At 43.7% G+C, this 27,262-nt stretch overlaps 1 protein-coding gene and 1 pseudogene across 1 annotated transcript; one reads left to right on the top strand and one right to left on the bottom strand.

Moving 5' to 3' along the window:
• The window catches only part of LOC129534552 (NADH dehydrogenase [ubiquinone] 1 alpha subcomplex subunit 8-like), a 108,578-nt pseudogene extending 96,617 nt beyond the window's left edge, over positions 1-11,961 (bottom strand).
• Positions 11,894-26,938, top strand: LOC129534555 (MORN repeat-containing protein 5-like). The gene is made up of 4 exons (XM_055392016.2): positions 11,894-12,237; positions 18,955-19,102; positions 21,828-21,939; positions 26,660-26,938. The coding sequence occupies exons 1-4, from the start codon at positions 11,894-11,896 to the stop codon at positions 26,878-26,880; spliced, it is 825 nt and encodes a 274-aa protein (XP_055247991.2). The 3' UTR covers positions 26,881-26,938.
• Positions 26,939-27,262: the final 324 nt, after the last annotated feature.

Genomic DNA, 27,262 nt, shown 5'->3' with positions numbered 1-27,262 from the left:
TTGTATTTTTAGTAGGGACGGGGTTTTACCATGTTAGCTAGGATGGTCTCAATTTCCTGACCTCATGATTTGCCCACCTCAGCCTCCCAAAGTGATGGGATTACAGGCGTGAGCCACCACGCCCAGCCAGAAATATTTCTATTTTTAAAAATTCCTTTCTGGATTGTGTATAATCACTGCCTAATTAATATGCTTGGTAAATCTGGTAAGTTCTTACATCATATCTGTATTTACAGAGACCCTTTGCTGACCACCTCCTGCCTTTATCCCACCCGAGTCAGAGAGCGAGATCTCCAGCAGAAGCCTTTTTACCTTTGACAGTTCTCCCAGGTCAGGCCGCACCCAGCCCAGTTTGTCCAGCACACACTCGTCAAACTTTGCCTGCTGTTTGCGTCAGTGATGAAATAACTGCTGGCCAGTACAATCAATGCAAGTCCAATATTCTGTAAAAGGCTCTGCACAGTGACGTTTTATCTGCCTGGAAAAGAAAGCTGGGTTAGGGGCATCTCTTTGCAAAACAATGAAAAACAGAAAAGTGAGAAAAAAATAGGTACAGATCTCAAATACATAGCCTTGCTTTTTGAAAGGTAAGTGAGTACATATTCTTACCTCACTTACAAGACAACTTCAGGATCCTCAATTTGAGAACAAGTTAGTAAACAAAAAAGATTTCTGAGGTAGAAAACCTAATTTCTTTATATAGTAAGAAGAAAAGAGCGTAGCCTAATGCACGCCTATCTTACTCAGAGAGGAACTCCTTACTTGGGGCCTATTTATTCTTTTCTTTAGATCCAATTCCTCTAAGGGTATCAGCTTAGCAAATTTAGAAGAGAAGGAGGCATAATTAAATCATGGACATGCTGATAGAAGTCAAACGCGACAGACAACGGCAAAGGAAGAGACAGAATTATAAAAAGCAAATACACAAACTAACAAGCAGAAGATCCTGGGATCATTCAGTATAAAGACAAACTGTACTCCACTCCTCAAAAGCTCAAGGTCCTCATTTTATTTACGCATTGAACAAAAATAGATATTAATCCTTGCTATCAAGAACAAAGTTATATTATATTTGGTATTCTCTGTTAAGAAGCAGGCTAGCATATAATTCATTCTGTGGCCATCAAAAATGGCTAGAGAAAATTTAACTTCTGTGTATAAAAAGAATAAGTTTCAGTTTTTTGCAAAATCCTCCTTATCTTATCATTCAACCCTGCTAGTATGCATGTTCAAGCAAGAATAAAATACCATCATTTTATGTAAAAGCCATACTTGAGGCAGTGAAATTCAGAACACCTCTTTCTCCCAATGAAATAATAATTTTATTATTTAAGTGCTTACCTGTCATACTCCAGAAATCTAGCTACACTCTCACATGAATCTTGTTTAACATGGATCAGGAAGGAAGGATCTCAGAGATGGCTTAAGGAAGTATACAGTGAAAAATCTGCTTTCCACCCTGCCCAATAAGCCACTCAGTTGCTCTCCTAGAGGTCCACCAATGTCACCAGCTTCTTAGGTTTCCCTTCCGGGTATACTAAGCATAACCTGCACCCACATAACTTCTACTCAAGAATCACTTTGGTAGAAAGCAACCATTTCCAATGGGAGTTTTATATTCCTCCAAAACGCAGCAGCAGCAGACGGGCTGCAAGCCACTACTCTAGTAGCACGGATCCCTGTTCTGGACCCTGTTACCCATACCTAACAATTATCTACTAATGCCTAAAGCCAGCAACTTCAGCAGTGAGAAATTCCTCTATGGAGGCAGTTAGGCACCTTGGGAATTTGTGAAATCCAAACATTCCTTAAAATGTACTACCACTGGGCCATGGAAAAAATGCTTTGCAAAAGTTCTCTTAGAAAATAAAAATTGTTTAGGCTGGATGCTGTGGCTCATGCCTGTAATCCCAGCACCTTGGGAGGCCAAGGTGGGTGGATCACTTGAGGCCAGGAGTTCAAGACCAGCCTGGCCAACATGGCGAAACCCCATCTCTACTAAAAATACAAAAATTAGCCAGGCAGGTGGCACACACCCGTAATCCCAGCTACTCAGGTGGCTGAGGCACGAGAATCGCTTGAACCCAGGAGGCAGAGGTTGCAGCGAACAAAGATCACGCCACAGCACTACAGCCTGGGTGACAGAGTGAGACTCTGTCTCAAAAAAAAAAAGAAAAATTGTTTAAATAAACACACACACACACTCAATCTCGCTGGCAATCAAATCAATGCAAATTGAAACATTTGCACCTCCCAAATACTGCAAATTAAATATTTGCACCTCCCAAATATTTAAATACTATGCATACCAGAATCCAGCGCTGAGGACAGCATAAATTGATCCAACATTTAAAAAACAAAAGCATTTGCTGGGCACGGTGGCTCACGCTTGTAATCCCAGCACTTTGGGAGGCCAAGGCAGATGGATCACAAGATCAGGAGATTGAGACCATCGTGAAACCCTGTCTCTACTAAAAATACAAAAAATTAGCTAGGTGTGGTACTGGGTGCCTATAGTCCCAGCTACTCGGGAGGCTGAGGCAGGAGAATGGTGTGAAGCCGGGAGGCGGAGCTTGCAGTAAGCCAAGATCGTGCTACTGCACTCCAGCCTGGGCAACAGAGCGACACCCCACCTCAAAAAAAAAAAAAAAAGCGATACAGTTCAAGAGCCATAATGATGTTCAAAGCCCTTTATAGAGTAAACTCACTGTTAGGAAATTTATGCCAAGGAATTATTAACTGATGAAAATGATCTATACGCAAAGGTAATCACTGCAGATTTATCCAAAATAATCAAAAACTGAAATCAACAATGATGTTCAATAACAGGAATTGGTCAGGTACGTTATGGTTGGTTTATCCACTGATGGAATAATATATAACCATTAAGAATGATGATCATGGCCAGGTGCGGTGGCTCACACCTGCAATCCCAGCACTTTGGGAGGCCAAGGAGAGCTGATCACTTGAGGTCAGGAGTTCAAGACCAGCCTGGCCAACATGCTGAAACCCCATCTCTACCAAAAATACAAAAAAATTAGCCAGGCGTAGTGGCGCAGGCCTGTAGACCCAGCTATTCAGGAGGCTGAGACATGTGACTCACTTGAAGCCAGGAGGCAGAGGTTGCAGTGAGCCAAGATCACACCATTGCACTCCAGCCTGGGCAACAGAGTGAGACTCCGTCTCAAAAAAAAAAAAAAAAAAAAAAAGATGATCATGAAGACTATATAGCAACTTCGAAGAATGTTTCCAATAATATCAAGTGAAAAATGAATTTCTCAATGTATACATACTATGATTATAACCACAAAAATATCTTTGCATAGGGACAGAGACAGCAGATGCAAGAAAGGAGGAAAGCAGCTACTGTGCTAAGGTATCTATTTTTTTTCTCTAACTTCATTGTAGTGGACATCGGTGGTTTCTGCCTAGCCAGCAGTCATTCCCCATTCTTCTGTAACATCCTTCTAATTTTCCTTTGGGAACAACCCCTCCCTGTCTCTCAGCAATGTGGTTTGGATGAAGCTAAGTCCACTCCCCATCTCAGGCCTGACCAATTAGAGCTTTTTATCTCCTGAAGCACAAGTGATGCAATGATACGTATACGAAGTCTGCCAGCCAGGACAATTAGACTCAGTTCAGGAGCTTCTGCTCACTTCTGGATAAAGGGCACACTTTGTCTAGGTTTGCTAAGCAAGTATCAACAGAACAGCAACTCGAGTGGCTGGTGGCCATTTTTGGTACAGCAAGGTGAGAGTCTTTCTGAAATGAGGTCAACAGAGAAAACCAGGACTAAGAGATTGTGAAAAGAGGAGAGGCAAAAAGACATCAAGTAGTTGTGAAATTATTTAAGCCCTTGAATCCAGCCTTGCCTGATGCCAGGCCTATTTCTGGACTTCAGAGTTACAAGAGCCAATTTCCTTTGAGTTCACTCTCTCTCCTTTTAAATAGAGTGCTAATATGCTTGTTAAAACATTTTCCTACAATTACACTGTTTAGTTTTTTTTTACTTAAGTATCAAGCACAATGACCTACCTAAAACCTAACTCCGAATACAGTTTTCTTTCCATCATACCTGTGTTCTGTAGTAATGACAAAACCTAGTGAATGCCTGCTTAAAAAGGACTGTGATAGGTTGTTTTACGTGCCTTTTCAAATTTTTCACAGCAAAAAGACTTTCCCCTTGCTGTAGCAAAAATGGTCACCAGTCACTTGCTTAGCAAACCTAGATAGGTATTATTTTACAATTTGGAAACTGAGATTCATGGAGATAAAAGAACTTGCCAGATAATAAAAACAAAACCAAAAATAATTATCATCCTTTGAATGTTTTACCTTGGTCTGATTTCAAAGCCTATGTACTTCCTAATAAAATCCAGATTATTAGCTGGCTGTTCACTTATTCATTTAAACCTTTATGCTTCAACCAAGTAGGCACTGATACCAAAGATTTTTACCTAAAGAAGTCCAAAGCACACTTGTTGACCAGTTTGCCTTCCTCTAAACACCGCCTCGGATCTTTCTCTTCCCAGCGGCAGAGCATAAACTCCTTGTTGGGCTTATCACATTGAGCTCCATAGTGATGGGCCGCAGCTTTAAGCACAGCAGAACTAATTTTCACCTAGGAAAGGAAAGATGGGACAAAGGCCACAGACTGTGAACCAGAATACCACTTTCTCAGCTTTACCTCATGCGGGTCAGAATAGAGAACACAAAAGTAGCACTGTTCTGACTTTACCAAGAAAATTAAACACTGTCATAATAATAATTTTTTTTTTTTTTTTGAGGCAGGGTTTCACTCCCATCCCCCAGGCTGGAGTGCAGTGGCGCGATCTCGGCTTACTGCAACTTCGGCCTCCCAGGCTCAAGCGATTCTGCTGCCTCAGCCTCCCAAGTAGCTGGGATTACAGGCATAAGCCACCTCGCCCAGCGATTCTTTAAAATCTATGGTGATTTAGAGAACACGAAGCTCTTTCACATATATTATTTTCTTCACTTTACAATAGTCTCATGAAGAGATTAATATTCCCATTTTAGAGCAGAAGAAATGGCACCCCTAATAGAATCTTTATTTATGGTAGAGAGAAAAGGGGTGTAGAGAAGGATGAAGTCTTCTGGGATGCAGGGAGAGGAACCAACTCTGGAGAGCTTTGCTGAGTTTCTGCTGCTGGAATAAAATTAATAGATATATAAGGCTGGGCACAGTGGCTCATACAGGTAATCCCAGCACTTTGGGAGGCCAAAGCAGGCAGATCACTTGAGGCCAGGAGCTCAAGAACAGCCTGGCCAACATGGTGAAAGCTTGTCTCTAGTAAAGATACTAGAGATGTATCTGGGCGTGGTGGTGCACACCTGTAATCCCAGCTACTAGGGAGGTTGAGGCATGAGAATTGCTTGAACCCAGGAGGCAGAGGTTGCAGTGAGCCAAGATCACGCTACTGCACTCCAGCCGGGGTGACAGAGCAAGACTCTGTCTCAAAAAAAAAAAAAATTAAATTAAATTAAATTAAATTAAATTAAAGGATAAATAAAACTCCCAGAGGACTACGGAGTCACAGAAGATGAGGCTGGAAGAGATCACAAAGAGCATCTAGTCCATCTAGTAATAACTAATAATAAAGTACTAAAATCTACAAATTTTTTAAAAATCAGAGCATATCCAAGGTTGCCATCCCTTTAACTATGCCCACCAGTTTCGCTCAATAGTATTTTAGTGATATTTTCTTGAGAAGATACACAGTGTAGATATAGCCAGCTCAGAGAGAACTGCAAACTGTCCAGGGCCTACAAACAGCTGCTTAAGCAAGAGACCTGTGGTCCCTTTTCTGTACTACCTTTTCTTATACCAATACCACAATGTTTTAATTACTGTCACTGAAGATAACATTTTGTTATCTGGGAGAACCATCCTCCTCATTCTTCCTTTTCAAAACTTTTTTGGCTATTCTTTCAGATGAACACCTTCCCCCAATAATTTGCATTCAAATAGTATTAAATTTAGTTATATGTTAAATTAGGGAACAATGGGCACTTTTTATAATACTGGGTGCCTGCTCAAACTTCACATCCTCAGAGAGCCTCTCTCTAATCATCTTATATAAGCTATCATCAGTGGTCACTCATGTGGTCTGGTCTTAGCATTCATGTGCTAAGTCTGATCAATTCTAGACATACTTGTTCTTTCCTCTCTGTAAGCACAGTTTCTGTATTAAGCACCAATTACACTGGGGTCATTAACATCTTTCTCAATAATTTTAAGAGCCCCTGAGTGGTCTGTGTGTGACTAGAACATAAGCTCCCAGAGGGAAGGGATTTTGTTTTCAACAGAGATCCACTACTGTAAAGATATCAATTCTCCCTATATTAAGCTATGGTAATTAAATATAATGTTGAATACGGTACACACCAAGCACCCAAAATAGTGTCTAGCACAAGTAGCTGTTGAGCACCCACTCTTTGCTAGAAAATGGGGATACAATAATTAGAAAACAGATATGAATACATCAATCACACCTTCTCATCCACAACACAGTATTTCTCTCCATTTATTCATAGTCAAGTCATTCTTGTCCTTTGGTTAAAACTAGTTTCCTTCATTATAGGGACCTTGAACATTTCTTGTTTATTCCTCAGTATTTTAGCACTTTTGATACTATCTAAATAGGATAGTTTTTCTATTAGACTTTCAAACTGTTTACTGCTTGCTTGTATACTGTATTTTCTCTCCAGTCATCTTACTGAACTCTTGTTAGTTCTGACACAAAACTCAAGAAGATTAACAGAAAAACTGCCATTTACAAATAAAAACTGTCTCTTTCCCTTCTGCTACTTTATTTTTTTCTTCTTATTCTCATTTCCTATTTTATTGCTTTAACCAACCCCTTCAGGACAATACAGATGAAGAGCAATGACAGCAGACAACCTTCCCTTTTTCTAAAATTAAAAGCAAGTTTGGTATAATATTTGCTGTTGGTATCTGGAATATAGTTGTTTGGATATTCCTTGTTAAGAAAGCTTCTTTCTAATTCTAATTAGTTTTGCTTTACTGTTGTTTTCTATACCAGAAAAGACTAAAATTTTTAGGCTTTGTTTTCATTAATTTATAAATGTAACATAGAGCATTAACAGATTTTGTAAAACTGATCCAATGTATTTCTAGAATAAAATCTAGTCTGTCACAGTGTATTATGCTTTAATACACTACTGAATTTGATTTGTAAAATTAAAAATTGCTGTGTGAGAACAGTCTGTAATTTTATTTTATTATTTTTTTGAGACCAAGTTTCACTCTTGTCCAGGCTGGAGGGCAGTGGCGCAATCTCGGCTCACCGCAACCTCCACCTCCCGGGTTCAAGTGATTCTCCTGCCTCAGCCTTCCTGAGTAGCTGGGATTACAGGCATGCACTACCACACCCAGCAAATTTTGTATTTTTGGTAGAGACGGGGTTCCTCCATGTTGGTCAGGCTGGTCTCAAACTCCCGACCTCAGATGATCCTCCCACCTCAGCCTCCCAAAGTGCTGGGATTATAGGCATGGGCCACCACGCCCAGCTGTAATTTTATTTTTTATGCACTTTATGCAGCTAGGTTATTAATAAAAGGCAAGGAAAGATGACAAGAGTAATTAATCTATACACTACAGAAAGGAGAATAAAGTTATGACTATGTCTATTAATAGTGCAACTGTTATAATTATCAAAGATAAAGTTATGACATAAGTGAAATCTGCCATGATGACTCTAATAAATTTATGTTTAAAATCTGTAAAGTTTTAGTATTAAAGTTTTTGAAAATAAAAGAATTTATTTAGGTAAACTGGCACACATTTGCTTGTTTTATTACCTATAAACAGCTAGGAGAATAAAAACTAACACTCAAACTTTTCTAAAAGCTTAATATATTTTAATAATTAAGTTAGTTATATTTACTTGTCATATGCCTTAAAAGAGCTTTAACTGGCTGATTCAATTATTCAAAGGCCCAAAACTATACGGCCCAAAAAGCCTGACACATTATTTATTTCCCTACAAATGTGGAAATCTTATCAAAATGAAGGTATACACATGTTGCTGAGCATATAAAACACCATCCCAGTCACAGGAAAATAAAGGAAGACATTGAGTCTGTTTCATAATTAATGAAAAAGAGGGATGTGCTAGAGACAACACAGTGAGTCAGTGGCAACCCCAGAACTAGAACACAGTGATTGTGACCTCCAACCAGGCTTCTTCCCATTATATCACCATCACTGAGGTGGATGAGCCTGAGATGTCACCATATCCCCTCACCTGCTTCTTCACTGAGACTGATGAATTCCAACAGAAACAACATCCTTTCACAGCTGTTTACCATGAATATCGTCTCAAATTCATTCAGATCTCTTTGTCTCAAACAACACAGAATTTCAACATCCTTCTCATTTATTCTCACAACAGCCTCACTGCACAGCAGGGCTACACAGTCTGCAGGTGTGGAAACTGAGACAAAGTCACCATCTAGAGCCAATCAACCTTCTAGTCCTGTCCTTGTCTCCTTAAACTACGTCTGTACCTCTTTTTATAGTACTTTATTTATACCATGCCTTGAGTTTTCCTAAATTTATGTAAAACAGAGAATAGTACTTAATAGAACTGTTATGAAGATTAAATGAGTTAATATATATAAAAATAATAAGAACAGTGCCTATCACATCGAAAGCACACCATAAATATTAGCTATTTTTGTTTTTACTCAAAATTATCAAATGTGTCCAAGGACTTTCCAGTCCAAAGCTTCTGACTGCTTTTTCAATGGGGATGTGTCATAACTCCTAAGCCAATGAGGTCCAAAATGTATTTAACTCGCTCTCCAAACGGGCTTCTTTTTCTGGCTTCACCAGTACTATTGCCACGCTGCAAATCTGACTTTGATTCTTCAACGTTCCCTACCTCCAATATCTAATCCATTGCTAAGTCTGATCAATTCTAGATATACTTGTTCTTTGCTCTCTGTAAGCACAGTCTCTGTAAGCACCAATTACACTGGGATCATTAACATCTTTCTGAATAATTTTCAGAGCCACTGAGACCAGTCTCCCTGCTTTTCTTTTTCTTTCTTCAATCCATTCTTCACACAGCTGCTACCATGATCTCCCTAAATGACAATTCTTATTTTACTCTGCTGTTATATTAGCAACCAAACTCTCATTCAGCCTTAACAGCAGAATAAAGCCTCAACTTCTTAACGGGTACCGAAAGGCTTCTGGACCCAAACTATCTTTCCACCCTTCTCACCCGCAACATTTCAAAAAGGGACTGACTATTTACTGTTCTCTCAAAACACTGAACTCCTTTTTGACTCTCTGCATTTTCCTATCTCCTTACTTTTGCTCGGACCCTACCCTCACTTAGAGGGAGGGGTCTTCTCTTCATCTCCGCCCATAAATGCCATTCTTCATATGCCATTTAGTCATGTCTTACATTATGCCCAAAAAGTGCTTTCTCTATTCCCTTTTTAGTTTCAGAGAATTTTATAGCTGGGATCACCTCATCTTACAAATAACCGTGTCTGCAAATGCTAAAATCAAGTAATCAAGGTGACCGGCAGGTAGGCCTAGAATTTAGATACAACTTCAAATCTTTTCCTAAACCACATCTTCCCCCTTTCATAGTATTTAATCACACCTTGTCTTGTATTTTAGTTATTTATGTAATTATTCGTATGTTCATTCAATTGTGTGAAGAGTAAAGGCAAATGTATTTCAGATACATCAGTTGTATGAAGTAGAACTTCAGATGTTTGTTGAACCTAATAAAAATTGCAACAAGAAATACAGCAACTCAAGATTAACCCAGCTACATGGGGTGGGGGCAGGGGGGTGGTTCACCGGGGGGAACAAAAGAGTGGGGGCCACATGGCAGCTCCCCTCTGCCACCTCAGAGTAAATGTCACTTTAATATAATAAAGTACCTGAACATAGCTAATAATTTCTTCCTCTGAGGAAAATAACAGTTGCCACTCTCACAGGCATCTAAGATTAAATGAAGCATTGCAGGTAGAAGACTTAACATATGGCCAGGCGCGGGGGCTCACGCCTGTAATCCCAGCACTTTGGGAGGCTGAGGCAGGCAGATTACGAGGTCAGGAGATCGAAACCATCCTGGCTAACACGGTGAAACCCCGTCTCTACTAAAAATACAAAATATTAGCCGGATGTGGTGATGAGCGCCTGTAGTCGCAGCTACTCGGGAGGCTGAGGCAGCAGAATCGCTTGAACCCGGGAGGTGGAGGTTGCAGTGGGCCAATATCGCGCCACTGCACTCCAGCCTGGACGACAGAGCGAGACTCTCAAAAACAACAAAACAAACAAACAAAATACTTAACATGGTGCCTGGTATATCATTGCTGGTACATCATTTCTAGTCTTGGCCTTCCTCTCCTTTAATACAGCCTGTTCTACTATCCAGCCCGGCCATGACACTCCTCTGCCTTAAAACCTTCCACCTCTTCCCACCACCTCCCTTACTGGATCAAGTCCAAACTGTTTGGTCTGGCCTTGTAGAAGCTGCTTCCAAGTCCTATCTCAGCCCGAGTTGCCTCTCCAGGCTCAGCACCTGCTGCTTCCCACCACCACCACTAGGGTCACATCAAACTGTACTTGGCTCCCTAAACACACAAGTTCTGCTAGGCCGTCTCATTCTTGTGAGTTCTCACCCATAATATAGTGGAAAAGCACTGGTTTTAAAATCAGACCTGGGTTCACTTCCAGCTCTATTACTTACGAGCTCCGTGACCTTGGGCAAATCATTTCTACTCTCGGGGACTAATTCCTTATTTATAACGTTACGACCAATTGTGTGTGTGTGTGTGTATATATATGTATATGACCAATTGTGTGTGTGTATATATATATATATGGTGTGTATATATATATATATGGTGTATATATATATATATGGTGTATATATATATATATGGTGTGTATATATATATGGTGTATATATATATATATGGTGTGTATATATATATATATGGTGTATATATATATATATATATATATATATCCTACCTTATAGTGTTGCTGGGAGGATTCAATGAATTAATGCATGGAAAGTAATTAGCATCCTGCCTGGTATCTAGAAAGGACTTGATCATGTTAGCTATAATTAGTAGGGTATGTTTCTACTTCACTTCTCACAGCACTAACTACATTGTACTGTGACTGCCTCTTTATGTGTCTGTCTCCCTACTGGATTGTAAAGTCCATGAAAGCACGAAGTACATCTCTTCCAGCGTTACGTGTACACGTTAATTACTCAAATGATATCTCTTGAATAAACGAATGCTTTAAATGGGTCCTGTTACCAAACACCTTCCCAAGGCTGTGAGTAGATGCACGCTCCAATATTGTCTCATTTTCCCGCGGCTTCGTCACCCCACTCTATGCACTCGGCACCGGTGATACCACTTCAAGGTAGGTGACCGTCCCCCTCGACTGTGAGCCCCTAGGGTTGTATACTCACCTCGCATGCAAGTTTGAGGATTAAGCGACATAAGCTAAGGAAAATGACTGGTTGGTGCTTAATAAAATGTATCACTATTATTCACGGAAGGAGAAACAGGTCGCTGTGGAGGGCGAAAGGGGGAGGATTCTAGAGCCACTGCAGGATGCGACAGGGTGGGGTAGAGAGGGGAGGCGACTCCCAAAGCTGCGGAGGGGACCTCCGGGGGTCGACCTGTATATGCGTTGGAGGACTGGGGAGGGGGGCCCGGGTCCCAGGATCCGCGGAGCCCAAGCGGGGCTAGGCCCAGGCCCGAGAAGCCGCAGCCCCATGTCTCCCTTGCCTGTCCTCCGGATAGCCTCACCTCATCTACTTTCAGCTCCTCTAGAGCGGGCAGCTCCACTATCCCCGGCATGACGGCTGCAGCCCCGACCCCGACGAGAAGCCCTCAGCCGCGTCTCCCCCGTCTCCTCGAACTCCCCTTTCGACCGCCGAGTGCCACACGGCGCCTGCGCATGCGCATCCGGCAACACGCAGGCGTATCGCCCTGCCCAACCACGAGCGAGGGAGCGTGCGCAATACCGAGAACTCTTCGGCCTCCGGCGGGGTGGGGCTTCGATTCGGCTCCGCCCACCCCTCCAGGTTGTCATAGTGATGCCGTATCCACTGAGACTCCGGATCCTAACAGCTGGAAGCTAAAAACAGGCGCCATGGAGTACACAGGGAGCAAATATATCGGGGAATATGTAGATGGGAGGTAAGGGGCTCATTTGATTCACTTACTATACCTTGAATAGCTGTGACTGGAAAAAAACGGCTTTTTGCTTCTGCGAAACACCTTGTGCCAGGCACTTTCACAAACTTGCCCGAGTGATTTTTTCAAGGACCGTATCTAACAAGCAGCAAAGCTGAGATGCATTCATTCCATATATACTTATATGTGTGTGTGCATTGACTGTGTGTGTGTGCTATCTGCCAGTTTTAAACATAGGAATATTTAAAATGTCAAGATCCTTGCTCTTAGGGAGTTTATAATCCAGTTGGAGATGTATTGCCAATAAACAAATAAGTAATAAAATAATTACAGATAATGGTAAATGCTACAAAAACAAACACGAAGATTAGGGAAGAGAGACTGGCTAATCTGAATCTACACGGTCGCTTCCTTCCAGGAGGAGTTCACGATCTAGGGATTATTATAGAGGATTTTATACACAAATCACTGTAGTGGACTAGTAGTAAAAAACAATTCAACAGTTTTTTTTTCTTTTCTTTTCCTCCTTCCTTCCTTTCTTCCTTCCTTCCTTCCTACCTTCCTCTCTTTCTTTCTCTCTCTCTCGTTTTTGTTTTATTTTCAGACAAGATCTCGCTCTGTTGCCCTGGCTGGAGTGCAGTGGCCTGTTCACTGCTTACTGCAGCCTCGACCCCCTACGCTCAAACAATCTTGCCGCCTCAGCCTCCCAAGTAGCTGAGACTACCGGTGTGCACCACTACCCCCAGCAAATTTTTCAACGCCTTTTGTAGACACGGCGTCTTGCTATGTTGTCCAAGCTGGTCTCATACTCCTGGGCTCAAGTGATCCTCTTGCATGAGCCACCGTGCCCAGCAATTCAACAATGTTGAGTGGCTACCAAGTACCAGGCCCTGGAATTGACTCTGGGCACAATCCCTGTCTTCAGAAAGTTCATTCAAACATGATGCGACTAGTAGACATAACAGATAACTGCGATTCAGTGTGATAAGAGCTGTAGTAGAGAGAAGCAGAGGAAACACAGAGGTGGCCACTCTTTTTTGCCAACCACCCTGGATGAAGAAAGTGGAATCTTTGTTTTTATAGCTGAGGAAACCAAGGCTGGACGATATGAAGTGGTTTGCTGAACCAGTGCTAGTTGTCGGGACTGTGAAGCACTCCCACCTTGGGGCTCTGCATTCACAAGTTGGTGGAATTCCAGGGCATTTTGAGTTAATAGGAAAGAGGGATCTGTGGTCTGGACAGGGATAGGAGATAGATTCCTAGAGAGGGTGGTAGGAATGCTATGGGATGCTATCTCTCTAATCATTACATCAATTTTGCAAGGAAGATGTTATTATCTTTCCAGGTAACAAAGGTGACCCTTACAGGGCTTGAGACACTTATCCTACTCATCAGGTAAGTGGCTGAGGTGCTTGGTGTGTACTCCCTCTCACTACTCAGTGAGATAGTTCAGGCTAACCTTGCAAATAAAGGAACAGAAGTTAAGAGAAGCAAAATGACTGGCCCACCATTATGGATACACAGCTAGGAAGTAACAGAGTCAGGATTTGAACCCAATCCTCTGTCCAAACCACATTCTTACTTTTCACAAGGCCCTGCTACAGTGAAGGTGGTAGAATTTTGGCAGATAGAGATGGGGTATTGGGCATTTCAGGCACAAAAAGTTGAGAAACTACATTAATTTTTGACGGGCTGTATATGGGTGAGAGAGAAACACACAGACAAGGTAAAAGAGGGAAGGCTTTCAACCATTTGCCTTTGGCCTTCTGTGTATTTTCATTGGGTTTTTGTGCCAAATCAGCCATTTCCATGCTTTGGCCCTAGGAATTTGGGCTTTGCTTGAGGTTGTCTGGTACCTCTGTAACCACAATAGGGATTTCCAGACCTGAACAGGGCTTCCCAATTTCCCATAACTAGCAAGAAGTCAGCAGTTTTTCACTTGTTATACTTCTTTTCATAAGTTGGACATGTGTTATTCTGTATTGATTTTGTGTTTTTAACAACAGTTAACTAGAATTCTATTTGGGGCATCTCAAATTTCAGCATGTAATGAGAGCATGAGACAGGTCTGGGCTCAAGTCTGCCATTTGCTTGTTGTACACTTAATCAACCATCCATATCTCAGTTTCCTCATCTGTAAAATGGGAAAGCAATGCACATTCAGCAGCAGTGTTTCAAGGAATATGTAATGATCATATATGGGTGTTATTTACAAATGGTAGATACTCAATCGATTTTTTTTAATTTAGGGAGGGGATATTTTCCTCTTGGAGTTTAAATGAATAGAGTAACCTCTCTATACAGTAGGAAGTTGATATTTAACGTTTGGTTTAAAAAGTTTATGTAGACTCTCCATGGCTGATAGGAACATCAAATGGTACGACTGCTTTGGAAAAGTTTGGCAGTTTCTTGAAAAGTTAAACAGCCATTCCACTTATAGGTATTTACCCCAGAAACGAAAGTGTATATCTACACAAAGACATGTATACAAGTACTCATAGCAGCCTTATTTATAATAACCAAAACTAGAAACAAACCCAAATGTCATCAACGGGAATGAAGAAACTAATTGTGGTATATCCATTCATTGGAATACTACTCAGCAATAAAAAGGAGTGAACTATTGGTACACAGAACAACATGAATGAATCTCAAAAAATTATGTTAACTGAAAGAGGCCAGACAAAAAGAGTAGATACTGTATGATTCCATTTATGTAAAATTCTAGAAAATGCAAATCTATGGTGACAGAAAGTAGATCAGTAGTCACCTAGAGATGAGGATTGTGGTCAGGGGCAAGGAGGAAGTATTACAGAAAGGCATGCAGAAACTTTTATGGGAAGTAGATATTTTGTCTTGATTGTAATAATGTTTTCCCAGGTGATGTCAAAACGTGTCAAATTGTACACTTTAAACACGTGGCCTATTGTATGTCAATTACACTTCAATAAATCTACTTTAAAAAAAACCTTTAAAGAGACATGATTTCCCTGTACCACATGTGAATATTAAAAAAAAAAAAAGGTTAATGTAGTATCTGTCTGACCTCAATATTATGGTTTCTTTGGAGTAGTCGCACAATGGAGTTCTAGATAACTCCACTCCAAAGCACCACAAGGTAAGTGCCAGAAGAGACCTACAGACACAGGGGAGGAAGGGACGCCCATAGCATTTATGTAGTAACTACTGTGCTCTGGGTGGCTTTGCCTGCATCTTCTCTTCACAGGGACTCTTTGAGATAGATATCGTTATCCTGTTTTACAGATGGGAAAAGTAAGGCTCGGAGTAAACTTGCCCAAAGTCACCCAGTTAGCATTTGGCAGAGCAGGTATTAAAACCCAGGTCGATCAGACTGTAAAGCCCACGTGCTTCCTACAATAGAGCCCTGCTGCTGGGGCCCTTCAGAGGCCACATACAGTCGGAGCCGTCCTTAAAGGCTTCGTGGAAGAGATAGTATTTGAAATGGGCCTTGAAGGTTGGGTAGGATTTAGGTGGTTGGAGATGCAAGGTGAAGAATTCTTTTTCTAGAAGTTTCTAGGCAGAGGGAACAGCATGAGCAATAGCCCAGAGGGCATGTATGGAGTAGAGCTGGCAGTTCAGTTTGGCAGGAGAGTGGGTTGTGCCCAGAGGAGTTATGCAAAGGGAAGCTGGACAGGCGGTCTGTGCTCTGGCAAAGAAATTTCAATACCGTGCACAATTCTGGTGGTGGAGGAACCACTGATAGATCCTGGTAGGGCCAAGCATCAGGAAATAAAACTTATTTCATCTCTGTAACTCTCCTCATAATGCATATGTGTGGTAGAGACTCAGTAAATGTTGGCTGAATGAATGAATGAATGAATCATAGGTTTTGAGGGGTTTGTTTGAGACAGGGTCTCACTCTGGAGGGCTCTGGCTGGAGTGCAGTGGTGCAGTCTTGGCTCACAGCAATGTCCACCCCACCAGACTCAAGCGATCCTCCCACCTCAGCCTCCCCAGTAGCTGGGACCACAGATATGCGCCACCATGCCCAGCTAATTGATAGGTATTTGAGATCTGGAAATCATATCCTTATTATGGATTGAAGCCTTCACTATAAAGTGGTTTTTTTCTTCTTTTTAACTTACTTTGAATTTAGAAGGCAGGCTTTTCACCTTGAATGAATTTTTTAAAATGGAAGAGAAGGAGGGAGAAAGGAAGGGAAAGAGAGAGAGAGTGAAGGAGAAAAAGAAGAAGGGAGGAGAAGGAGAGAAGGAGGGACAGAGAGGAGGGAAGCAGGAAAAGTGAAGATGGGGAGATCAGCTCAGAGCTCACTGCAGTTGTCCCAGTAGGAGGCAGCAGAACCCTGGGCCAAGGCAGAAGCAGTGAAGCCGCAGGAAAGAGAAAAATGTAGGAGAGGTTTGGGGATTTTACTGCCAGGAGTTGGCAGCTGATTGGCTCCAGTCCCGTCCAGAGATGGCTTACAGCCCCAGCCCTGGGCCCAGCTCCTGGCCTTGAACCAGAGGATTCTGATACCATTCATGGAAATAGAGAACTCTAAGGAGGTGCTGCTTAGGGGAGGAGGAGATGAGTTCTGTTTTAGGCGAGTTGGAGATGTCTGTGAGAGGTCTGAACAGTGATGTCCAGTTCGAGGTAAGAAAAGGGGTGGGGTCTAACCTCAGAGAAGGGTGTAGAACTTGAATATGGAGATGGTGCTTAGAAATGATAGATGTGAGCTCAAGCAAAGAGTACAGGAGGGAAGGAGAAGAGGAATTCTCCCTTCCCCCCATGTCTTGCACTAGAATAAAAGTGAAATAGTTTTCAATTTCTTGTTCTATGCCGGGCATTCTGCTATAGTTTCACAACCATCGTCTCACTCAGTTATCTCAACAACTTTGTCATCCACTCTGTTCACTGACTACTCTTTCTGTTTCCTTCATTCTTTACTCAGGAGACGTTTATGAAGCCCCTGCTTAGTGGTTCTAGGAGCTGAGGATACCAAAGTCTTCCTTTAAAGAAGCTTATCTTAAATACCGGAGATAAGATATCTAATTACAAAACAAGATAGAAAGTGTTACGCATCCCGACAGAGGTACTAGCAAAAGCCTTAAAAAGGTCAGAGTTAGGAGAGGAGCCTTCAGCTTGTTAGGAGGAATGGAGAAGGAATGAATGAAAGCATATTTATTAAGCACTCACTATATGTCAGGCCCTTTACTAGGAAAATAGTTATATGTTACCTGTATTAATTGCAGCCATTTCACCCATAAAGAAACTGGTCAGCCCGGTGCAGTGGCTTACACCTATAATCCCAACATTTTGGGAGGCTGAGGCAGGAGGATCATTTGAGCCCAGGAGTTCTAGATCACCCTGGGCAACATAGGGAAACCCCATCTCTACAAAAAAAAAAAAAAATTAAATAAGCCAGGCGTGGTGGGGCACACCTGTGGTTCCAACTACTTGGGAGGCTGAGGTGGGAGGATCACTTGAGTTCAGGAGATTGAGGCTGCATTGAGCCATGATCACACCGCTGTACTCCAGCCTGGGAGACAGAACAAGATCTGGTCTTGGGAAAAAAACAAAAAACAAAACAAAGAAGCTAGTCAACTGGTCAAGCTGGTGTCCCTGCCTTGTTCTCCTGTATGAGCCTGTCTTCCTCCTGCATAGCACTTATCACACATTGTATAATTACTCAATTTTGTCGCCCACTAGACTGTGAGCCCCCGAGGACAGGGACTGCATCTGCCTTGATCACTGTTGAATCTGTGTTGTATTCAGCAAGTTGGACCATCAGCATAGTCCCTGACAAAATATAGGTGCTCTGTAAATATCTGTTTGGAAGGAAAGAAGGAAGGGAAGGAAGGGAGGGAGGCACAAGCAAAGAGGTTTGGGAAAGTATCTGTATTAGTCTGTTCTCATGCTGCTGTAAGGACATAACCAAAGACTGGGTAATCTATAAAGGAAAGAGGCTTAATGGACTCACAGTTCCACATGGCTGGGAAGGCCTCACGATCATGGTGGAGGCAAAGGGGGAGCAAAGGCACATCTTACATGGCAGCAGGCAAGAGAGCATGTTCAGGGGAATTGCCCTTTATAAAACCATCAGATCTCATGAGACTTATTCACTATCATGAGAACAGCATGGGAAAAACCCACCCCCATGATTCAGTTACCTCCCACTGAGTCCCTCCCATGACATGTGGGGATTATGGGAGCTACAATTCCAGATGAGATTTGGGTGGGGACACAGCCAAACAATATCAATATCCACGATTTTATATATATATATATAATGGTGGTAAGCTTCAAACCCTTACTCCTGTCTCTAAATTTCATGTTTTCCCTAATATTCCACTAGTGGCATAATAGGCAAGGATGGATTGGTCATGGGGGACAGAGAAATCACAGAACCAGCTGCCAGAAAACCTGGGCTCTAGTGTCCACAGTTTTTACTGTGTGTGGTTTTGGGCACATCTCTACACTCTCTGGGCCTACTAAGGGGGTTTATTTCAGGGAGCAGTGTGAACTCCAAGGTGAGAGTGAGCCTCTAGGTGAAGGGGAGAATGAACAGAGCAAACTCTATTCCCCTCTTTTCGTTTTTGAGCTTTTGAGGGAAACAAAACAAAAATTTTGTTTTCAGCAGAGTACTGCTGGGATGAGAAGGATGAGAATGTTGAGAACGGGGTTCCTGCTCACTCTGTTGCCTGCCAGCTCTGATCCTCCAGCTGTCACACAGGGCTCAGTGATTTCCCTGTGTCTTTACAGGATGGAGGGCAAAGCCAAGTACATCCTCCCTACCGAAACAATATATGTTGGGGAAATGAAGGATGGCATGTTTCACGGCGAAGGAACCCTGTACCTCCCCAGTGGAAGCCAATACGACGCCATTTGGGAAAACGGATTGGCCATAAAGGTGATCAGCTGGGGGGGCGGGTGCTGTGGAGGAGAGATCCTCGGGCAAGAAGAACCTCACCCTCTGGCGCCCCATCGTCCCTGTCTGGTGCCCACCTCGTTCCATTCACTCTTCTCTTTGCTTCTCCCCCACTCCCCCAACTTTTTTTTTTTTTTTTTTAGTCTCACTCTGTCACCAGGCTGGAGTGCAGTGGCACAATCTCGGCTCACTGCAACCTCCACCTCCTGGGTTCAAGCGAGTCTCCTGCCTCAGCCTCCCGAGTAGCTGGGACTACGGGCATGCGCCACCATGCCCAGCTAATTTTTGTATTTTTAGTAGAGATTGGGTTTCACCATGTTTGCCAGGATGGTCTCAATCTCTTGACCTTGTGATCCACCCGCCTTGGCCTCCCAAAGTGCTGGGATTACAGGTGCACAGGTGCGAGCCACCACACCTGACCTTTTTTTTTTTTTTGAAAACGAGTCTCTGTCGCCCAGGCTGGAGCATAGTGGTGTGATCTCAGCTCACCACAACCTCTGCCTCCTGGGTTCAAGCTATTCTCTTGCCTAGGCCTCCTGAGTAGCTGGGATTACAGGTATGTGCCACCATGCCCTGCTAATTTCTCCCTGCTTCTGGATCTCCCAGGGCTCTAGAATCCTCTCCCTCTAGATCTGGAAGGATCTGTGGAGAGGCCATGATGAGTTTGCATCTGTTACACCACTTACTGCCTGGTCTTAGGCCCACGACTTCACCTCCCTGAGAGTTCTTCACCTATCAACTCAGGACAGTTAGTTGCATTAGTTATGTGTTGGTACTATAACAGGTTACCACAGATTTAGTCTGAAATCAGCACAAATGTATTATCTTACAGTTCTAGAGCTCAAAAGTCTGAAATAGGTCAGCAAGCCTGCATTCCGTCCAGAGGCTCTATGGGAAAACCTGTTTCCTTGCCTTTTCCAGCTTCTAGAGGCTGCCTGCATTCCTTGGCTCATGGCCACGCATCACTCCGACCTCTGCTTTCATCATCACGCCACCCTTCATCCCTCTGCTTTCATCGTCATCTCATCTTCTCTCACCCTGACCTTACTATTTCCCTCTCATAGGAACCTTGCAATCATATTTGGCACACCCAGATAATCCAAATAATCTTCCCACTTCAGGATCCTTCATTTAATTGCATCTGCAAAATCCCTCTTGCCATGTAAAGTAGCATACTCACAGGTTGCAGCAGACAGGGACATCTTTGGGGGACCATTATTCAGCCTACCACAATAGTACAAGGCACCTCAATATATATATATGTGAACACTTTGCTAAGTTCCCAGCACACAAGAGGCACTCAATAAGTGTTAGCTCTTATTACCACCATCACTGCTACTATCATTATAACTTACCTAATCCAAGGATTCTTACCCCCTGGTATTTGTGAGTCATGAATAGAATTCAGGGAGTCACTGAAACCTCTTGATTTATATACAGAAATTTCTGTGTAAAGGGGACTAAGTTTTTCTCCAGGAAAAGCATCTATAGCTTTCATCAGTTTCACTAAGAGCATCTTGGGGCCTGACTCATGACCTAAAAAAGGTTAAGAAATGCTCCTTGTTTTATAGCTTGGAGAGTCTAAGCCCCAGGAAGGGGATGTGACTTTCCCGAGGTCACACAGTGAATTAATAGTATCATTGGAATTTCCACCCATGTTTCCTGATGCCCAGGCCAATGCAATTTCTACATCCTGAGGCTTCCTTTAGCAGTAAGGCAGCAAAGGCAGAATGTATGCGTTTGGACAAAGGGCCGTGGCTGATGGCTCTGACCTTTCCAGCTATAATAATAATAAAAGAATAATAACATTTATTGAGGGCTTACTTTGTGTCAGTGTGTCAGTCAGGGTTCTTCAGAGACACAAAACCAACAGGATATACAGAGATGTATGGAAAGAGATTTATATTAGGGATTGGCTCACAAGATTATGGAGGCTAAGAAGCTTCCCAATCTTCCCTCTGCAACCTGGAGGCCCAGGAAAGCTGTTAGTGTAGTTCCAGTCCAAACCCAAGGGCCTCAACCAGGGGGATCAATGGTGTAAGTCCCAGTCAGAGTTCAAAGGCCTGAGAACCAGGAATGCTGATGTCCAAGGGCAAGGAAGATGGATGTCCCAGCACAAGCAGAGACAGGGGATTGGCGCTTCCTCTGCCTTTTTGTTCTATCCAGGCCCTCAACGGATTGTATGGTGCCCACCCACTTTGGTGAGGGTGGAACTTCTTTGCTCAGTCCACCGATTAAAATGTGAATCCCTTCTAGAAACGCCCTCATGAACACACCCAGAAATGTTTTACCAGCTATCTGGGCATCCCTTTCACTTAACCCAGTCAAGTTGCCTCACAAAATCAACCATCACAGCCAGGCACTGTGCTAAATGCTTCACGTGTGCTATCTCATTGAATTTTCAATCAACCCTATTTTATGTACAGTATCATTAACTTAATTTTACAAATGAGGAAATGAAGGACCAGAGAGAGTGGGTCATCTGCCCAAGTTCATCTGCCAAAGTGAGTTCACCCACTTTGAGCGGCAGGGACAGGGCTCGGCACTTATACCCATTCCCTCTTGTCGTCACAACCATAGTAATTGTGATAGTTACCACTTCTTTACTGCAGCCATCAGAAAGGCCCCCACTTCCCTTGATATCTGAACCTCCTGGCCAAAAGCCTTCAGCTTCCTCAGATGCACATGTGTGCTCCTTGTCTTCCAGGGCACATATACCTTCGTAGATGGGCTGCACTATGATGAGAAGAACTGGCATTACTGCGACGGCTATGATCGGAGGTTTTACACAGAGATCCTCAATGGCTTGAAGCCTGCAGGTACCCAGGCACCCACCCTTTCCTTCATACCCAAACTGAGAGGGAAACTAAGACAGTTTCGGATAAGTGGACTGTGTCCTACTGAAGTAACTTAAAGGGGAAGAGGAACTGAGCAGGCGTAGAAGAATACAAAAGAGCCAGGTCCTGGAGCCAGGAAGGCCAGTCCTCATATCTCAGCTCCACTGTGCTAGCCAGAGGACCATGGGCAAGGGACTTTACCCACTGTGCCTCAGTTTCTCCCCTTCAAAATGGAGTCAATCAGCTGGGCGTGGTGACTCATGCCTGTAATCCCAGCACTTTGGGAGGCCAAGGCGGGTGGATCACTTGACGTCAGGACTTCCAGACCATCCTGGCCAACATAGTGAAACCTGTCTCTACTAAAAATACAAAAATTAGCCGGGTATGGTGGCATGCCTGTAATCCCAGCTACTCAGGAGGCTGAGGCATGAGAATCGTTTGAACTCACTAGGTGGAGTTTGCAGTGAGCTGACATCACGCCACTGCACTCCAGCCTGGGCGACAGAGCGACACTCTGGTCTCAGGAAAAAAAAAAAATCAAAATGGGGTCAACAGCATCATCTACCTCCCAAGATTGTTGTAAATAAGATAATTCATGTCAGGTGTTTAGAACAATGCCTTGAATGCATGTGGGTGCACGGTACATGTCAGCTGTTCTTATTCGTGGTACCTACTATAACACTAAAATTATGTAAATATTTTAAAAAGAAAGAGTTAAGGACGAAAGCAGTACTGACAGAGCATGTGCTTTGTGTATCAGGTGCTGGGGGAGGCTCTCTGTAATCCCTGTCTCCCTAATGTCCAGATGACCCTGCCCAGTCAGCCTTCCTAGTCCCATGTCACTCCAGGTTGAGGCTGTGGAGTTCAGACATGGTTCCCTGTGGCAGAGCTCACACTGGCAGCCCAGTCTTCCTCTCTGAGGTCCTCTGTATCATGCTACCTCCCTGCAAAAACCGTGTTTCATCACGGAGGGCTACATTTGGACTATAAGTCTGGATTCAGAGAGTGGCACCTTAAAATTTTGAGACGTGTTCCAGGTCAGGTGAGCCTCAAGACGAAGGGAGGGGAGGGATAGCATTAGGACAAATACCTAATGTAGATGACAGGTTGATGGGTGCAGCAAACCACCATGGCATGTGTATACCTATGTAACAAACCTGCACATTCTGCACATGTACCCCAGAACTTAAAGTATAATAAAAAATAAATAAATAATAAAAAAATAAAAAAAGAAGAGTGTAGTTTTTGGCACAGCAGAGATAATATATCCAAAATGACAGATGGGGAAACAACTCTGTATACTATAAAAACAATCCCAACTTAGCTTGTGAGAGACCATGAGCTGTGGTTGACAGAGCATGGAGCCAGAAATTGTGGGTTTGAGTCCTAGCATTCTCTGTCTATAGCTGGATGAGCCTGCACAAGTCAACCTCCGTCAGGGCAGAAGCCTCCAGGAAGCACCCAGGCACTGGAGTCAGGCAGACCTGAGCTCAAACCCCCATCTCCTTCCCTTCCCAGCTTCATGACCTTGGGTCAGTTAGTTGACCGGGTGAGCCGCCTTCTCTCCCTTTGCCCTCCTGACACTTACTCTGCTATTTTCCTCCTATCCCCAGGCTTCTTTGCCACTGCCTCCTCAACATCCCCCCACCCCCAGTTATTCACGTTGAGGTTCCCGGGGCTCTCTGGCTTAGGCATTTTCTGTTTTCATTCTATATGCTCTTCCTGAACAAGTTGATACACTTCTAAGCCTTCAACTACCATCGGCTTCTAAACTGAAATCAGAATCCCTGAGCCTAAGATCCCTGCATCAAGCTTCCCTGACACCTGTATTGGTCGTTCTCAACTTGTTTGCACTGAATTCATTGTCACCCCCACCGTGATGGCTGCCTCACTGAATGTCATGCCCATCCACCTAGGTAAGCCTAATCCTCCCTTCCCCTGCCCCCTAAGTGCAATGGTCCTATGGATTTTACCTCTGAAATATAGACCTTATTTGTTTATTCAACAAATATTTATTGAGCACTTCCATGTGCCAGGCAGCATTCTCTTCATACTCTTTGCCACTGCCCTGTTCCAGCCCTCCATCATCTTTCCCCTTGATGACCAGAGTCCAGAGATCCCCACTTGGCCCCCTTGAGGTCATTCTCCATTCTGCAGTCACTTCCATCTTTTTTTTTTTTGAGACAGAGTCTTGCTCTGTTGCCCAGGCTGGAGTGCAGTGGTATGATCATAGCTCACTGTAACTTTGAACTCCTGGGCTCAAGCGATCCTCCTGCCAAGTGATCTGGCCTCCTAAGTAGCTGGAACTACAGGAATGTGCCACCATTCCTGGTTAATTTTTTTTTTTTTTTAAGTTTCTTGTAGAGATGGGTCTTGCCATGGTGCCCAGGCTCATCTAGAACTCCTGGCCTTAAGCAACCTTCCCTCCTTAACTTGGGATTACAGGCGTGAGCCACCATGCCCGGCCGCTTACATCTTTTAAAGTGTGAATCTGATTGCCTCCCTCCCGCCCCGCCCCTTGAGTGCTCCCTATACCCTCAAGATAAGGTTTCAAATTCTCAGAAACAGTGACATTCTCTGGCTCCTGCTCATGTCCCAGCCTCATCCTAGGCTACCCACCCTTCTCGGTTTTTCTCTCTCCCTTCTTGCCATGCTTGCTTTCTCTCTATTTCTCAAAGAGACCACACTTTTTCCTGCCATTCTCTCTGCCTGGAATACTTTAACCCTCTTACTTCACCCAAATAACTCCTTCCCGTCCTTCAGGTCTCAGCTCAACGTCCTGAAGCTGGGAGCCCCTTCCCTGAATTCCCACACTAGGTAAGGTCTCCCTGTGGCATATCACAGCAGCCATGACCTCCTCCCAGGGCTTGGATCGTGAGTGTTCATCTCGTCTTCCCAAGCTGTGAGCAACATGAGGGCAGGGCCCTAGCACATTGTCTGGCATACAGTGGGTACTCGTTAAAGAGTTATTGTCAAACAGGGATAATGATATTGACATCACAGTGCAGGGTGAAGTATGTGCTTAGGGGAGTTAAGGCAATGACATTAAGAAATATTTCCTAAGCTCCTACTGTATGTCAGACACTGGCTGGACCCAGGGAGACCAGAGTTAAGAGGACATCATCTCTCCCTTCAAAGAGCTGCCAGTCTAGCTGCAGCTTGAGAACCTTGCAAATCACTCCTCCCGGATTAGTTATGATGGGAGGCCTGGACTTTGCCATGGGCTCTTCACCCCAATTAAGGCTGTAGGCAAAAAGCCCTCAGCCTTAAGCCTTAGCTCTCACACAATGGCTGGTTTTGCTAAAGCTAAGCCTCTGCCAGTCTCGTGGTGGCTTTTCCCGAACCTGCCTGGCTCTCCCCGAACCTGCCTGGCTCTCCCCTACTTCTCCTGTGACCCTCAGAAGAGCAGCTTGATTCTAAGTAGCTACTTCCTTCCCTTGTCACTCCACACTTTGCCTCTCGGGGCTGGCATTGTTAGGGCAACTCGCCCTGCCTGTAAGGCAGGGTGAGGGTTAAAAGTGCCCCGTGACCTCTTGGAGCATCTGTGAGATGGGCATTGGCATGAGGCTTTGGTGAGAGTATGGCTGTAAAGTGCTTGACATGGAGTAAGTTCTCGGTAGTCATTAGCCAGTACATATGGGGTTAGGTTTAGGATCAGGGTCAGTGTCAGGGTTACGGTTAGGCATGTCATTAAGCAACACAAGAGTTCCTACTGTGTGCAAGACTCTGGGTTGTGGGCGTGGTGCTGTGTGCTCAGTGGGCATCCAGCTTTCAGTCTAGAGAACAAGGAACTATAGCAACTATAGTTAGAAGGAACCTGAGAAGTTATTTATTCCAACCTCTCCCTTTACTTGAGCCATGGCGTTTCAAGATACACATACCTAGCGTGCATGACCTAAAAGGTGCACTCAATCTTCTTTCTCTCCCAGAGATCTCAGTGTCCCTGGTCCTGTGGCTGCACCTAGGCTGTCTCCTCTCCTGATGTTGGCACCTGAACATACAGGTTCCAGAGCTGGACTGCCTCCTAGCTGGATAACCTTGGGAAAGTTACTTTAACTTCTCTGAGCCTCAGTTTTCTTATCTGTAAAATGGAGCCACAGAGTTGCTCTCAGGATTAAATAAAAGAGGAGCACAATGCCTGGCACATAATAAACATTCAATGAGTGGCAGCCACCGTGGTAATTTTGGCAAGAGTCAAAGTTCTCCACCACCTGCCCCTTGTCCACCTGATCCATTTCTTTTCTGCTGTTCTCCTTCATACGTGCTCTGCTCTACAAGGTTTCCAGAGTGGGGCTTAAGGATCCATGCCTCTGGCCTCTGCCCACGCTTTGAATGCCACCCCTCTTCTGGATCTGATGCTCTCCTATCCATTTGCCAACTCTGACTTACCCTCAGCATCTGTCTAACTTCAGAACCTGTGCCCTTTGTCATGGTATCCGAAGAAATGGAGGACGATGGGGTCAAAGGAAGAAGAAGACAGAGGGTCTCGTTCCCAAGACCCTGTTCCCAAGAGCCATGTTCAGAAAGTTCCTTTGGGGCACTGTTTCTGCTGGGTTTGCTTCTTGCCCTGAGTAGGGGGTATTTAGTTCAACAGGGGAGCCAGATAGTCACATGAGCCACCAGCCACAAGTGGACCTTATGGGAACACTGGGTTTGGATTTGGCCTTGATGGTGAACTAATTGCCCATTATGTTCTTTCAAGGTATGGCTCAACTCACCAATATGGACCCACCTAGAAAAATCCCCAGGGGCTATTACGATTGTGGAGATGGCTTCTATAACCCAGTCACAAGGGTAGTCAAGGGCTATAGGAACCGCTTTCTAAGAAACACAGGTAGGTTTCTTCCGACACTGCAGCACGTTTTCTCTTCACCCACATATAAGTATGTGCATCTGTATGTACAAATGTATGCACACACTTGACGAGAAAGAAGCTTTTGCTGATAGAAGATGAAAGTTGATTACCTGGATGTTTTATTTTTTGGACTTCTCATGGCTGGCAAATCTGTACATAGTCCTAGAGTGAGGTAAAAGGACATTCGTGGTCTAGCTGTGACAGCACATAAATGTCGCACTGAAAGGATTAAGGTACTTATTTTTGTATGCATTCCTTCGATTTTAATGGGCACTTAATATATGCTAGACACTGTGCTTGGTGTTGGGGGAAAAGCAGAGCAAAGCTGGACACAGCCCCCCTTCCTTGTGGAGCTTGCATTCTAAAAGTGGCAGAGAAGTACTATAAACAGTTAATTGTATCATGGAACAGACACAATGAAGGGAAAAACATGGTCCTGTGGGAAGGGAA

The sequence above is a fragment of the Gorilla gorilla genome, chromosome 5 (genome assembly GCF_029281585.2).
Source record: "Gorilla gorilla gorilla isolate KB3781 chromosome 5, NHGRI_mGorGor1-v2.1_pri, whole genome shotgun sequence".
Lineage (NCBI taxonomy): Eukaryota > Metazoa > Chordata > Mammalia > Primates > Hominidae > Gorilla > Gorilla gorilla.
Note: the sequence above shows the minus strand (reverse complement) of the source record. Positions and strands in the feature narration are given on the sequence as shown.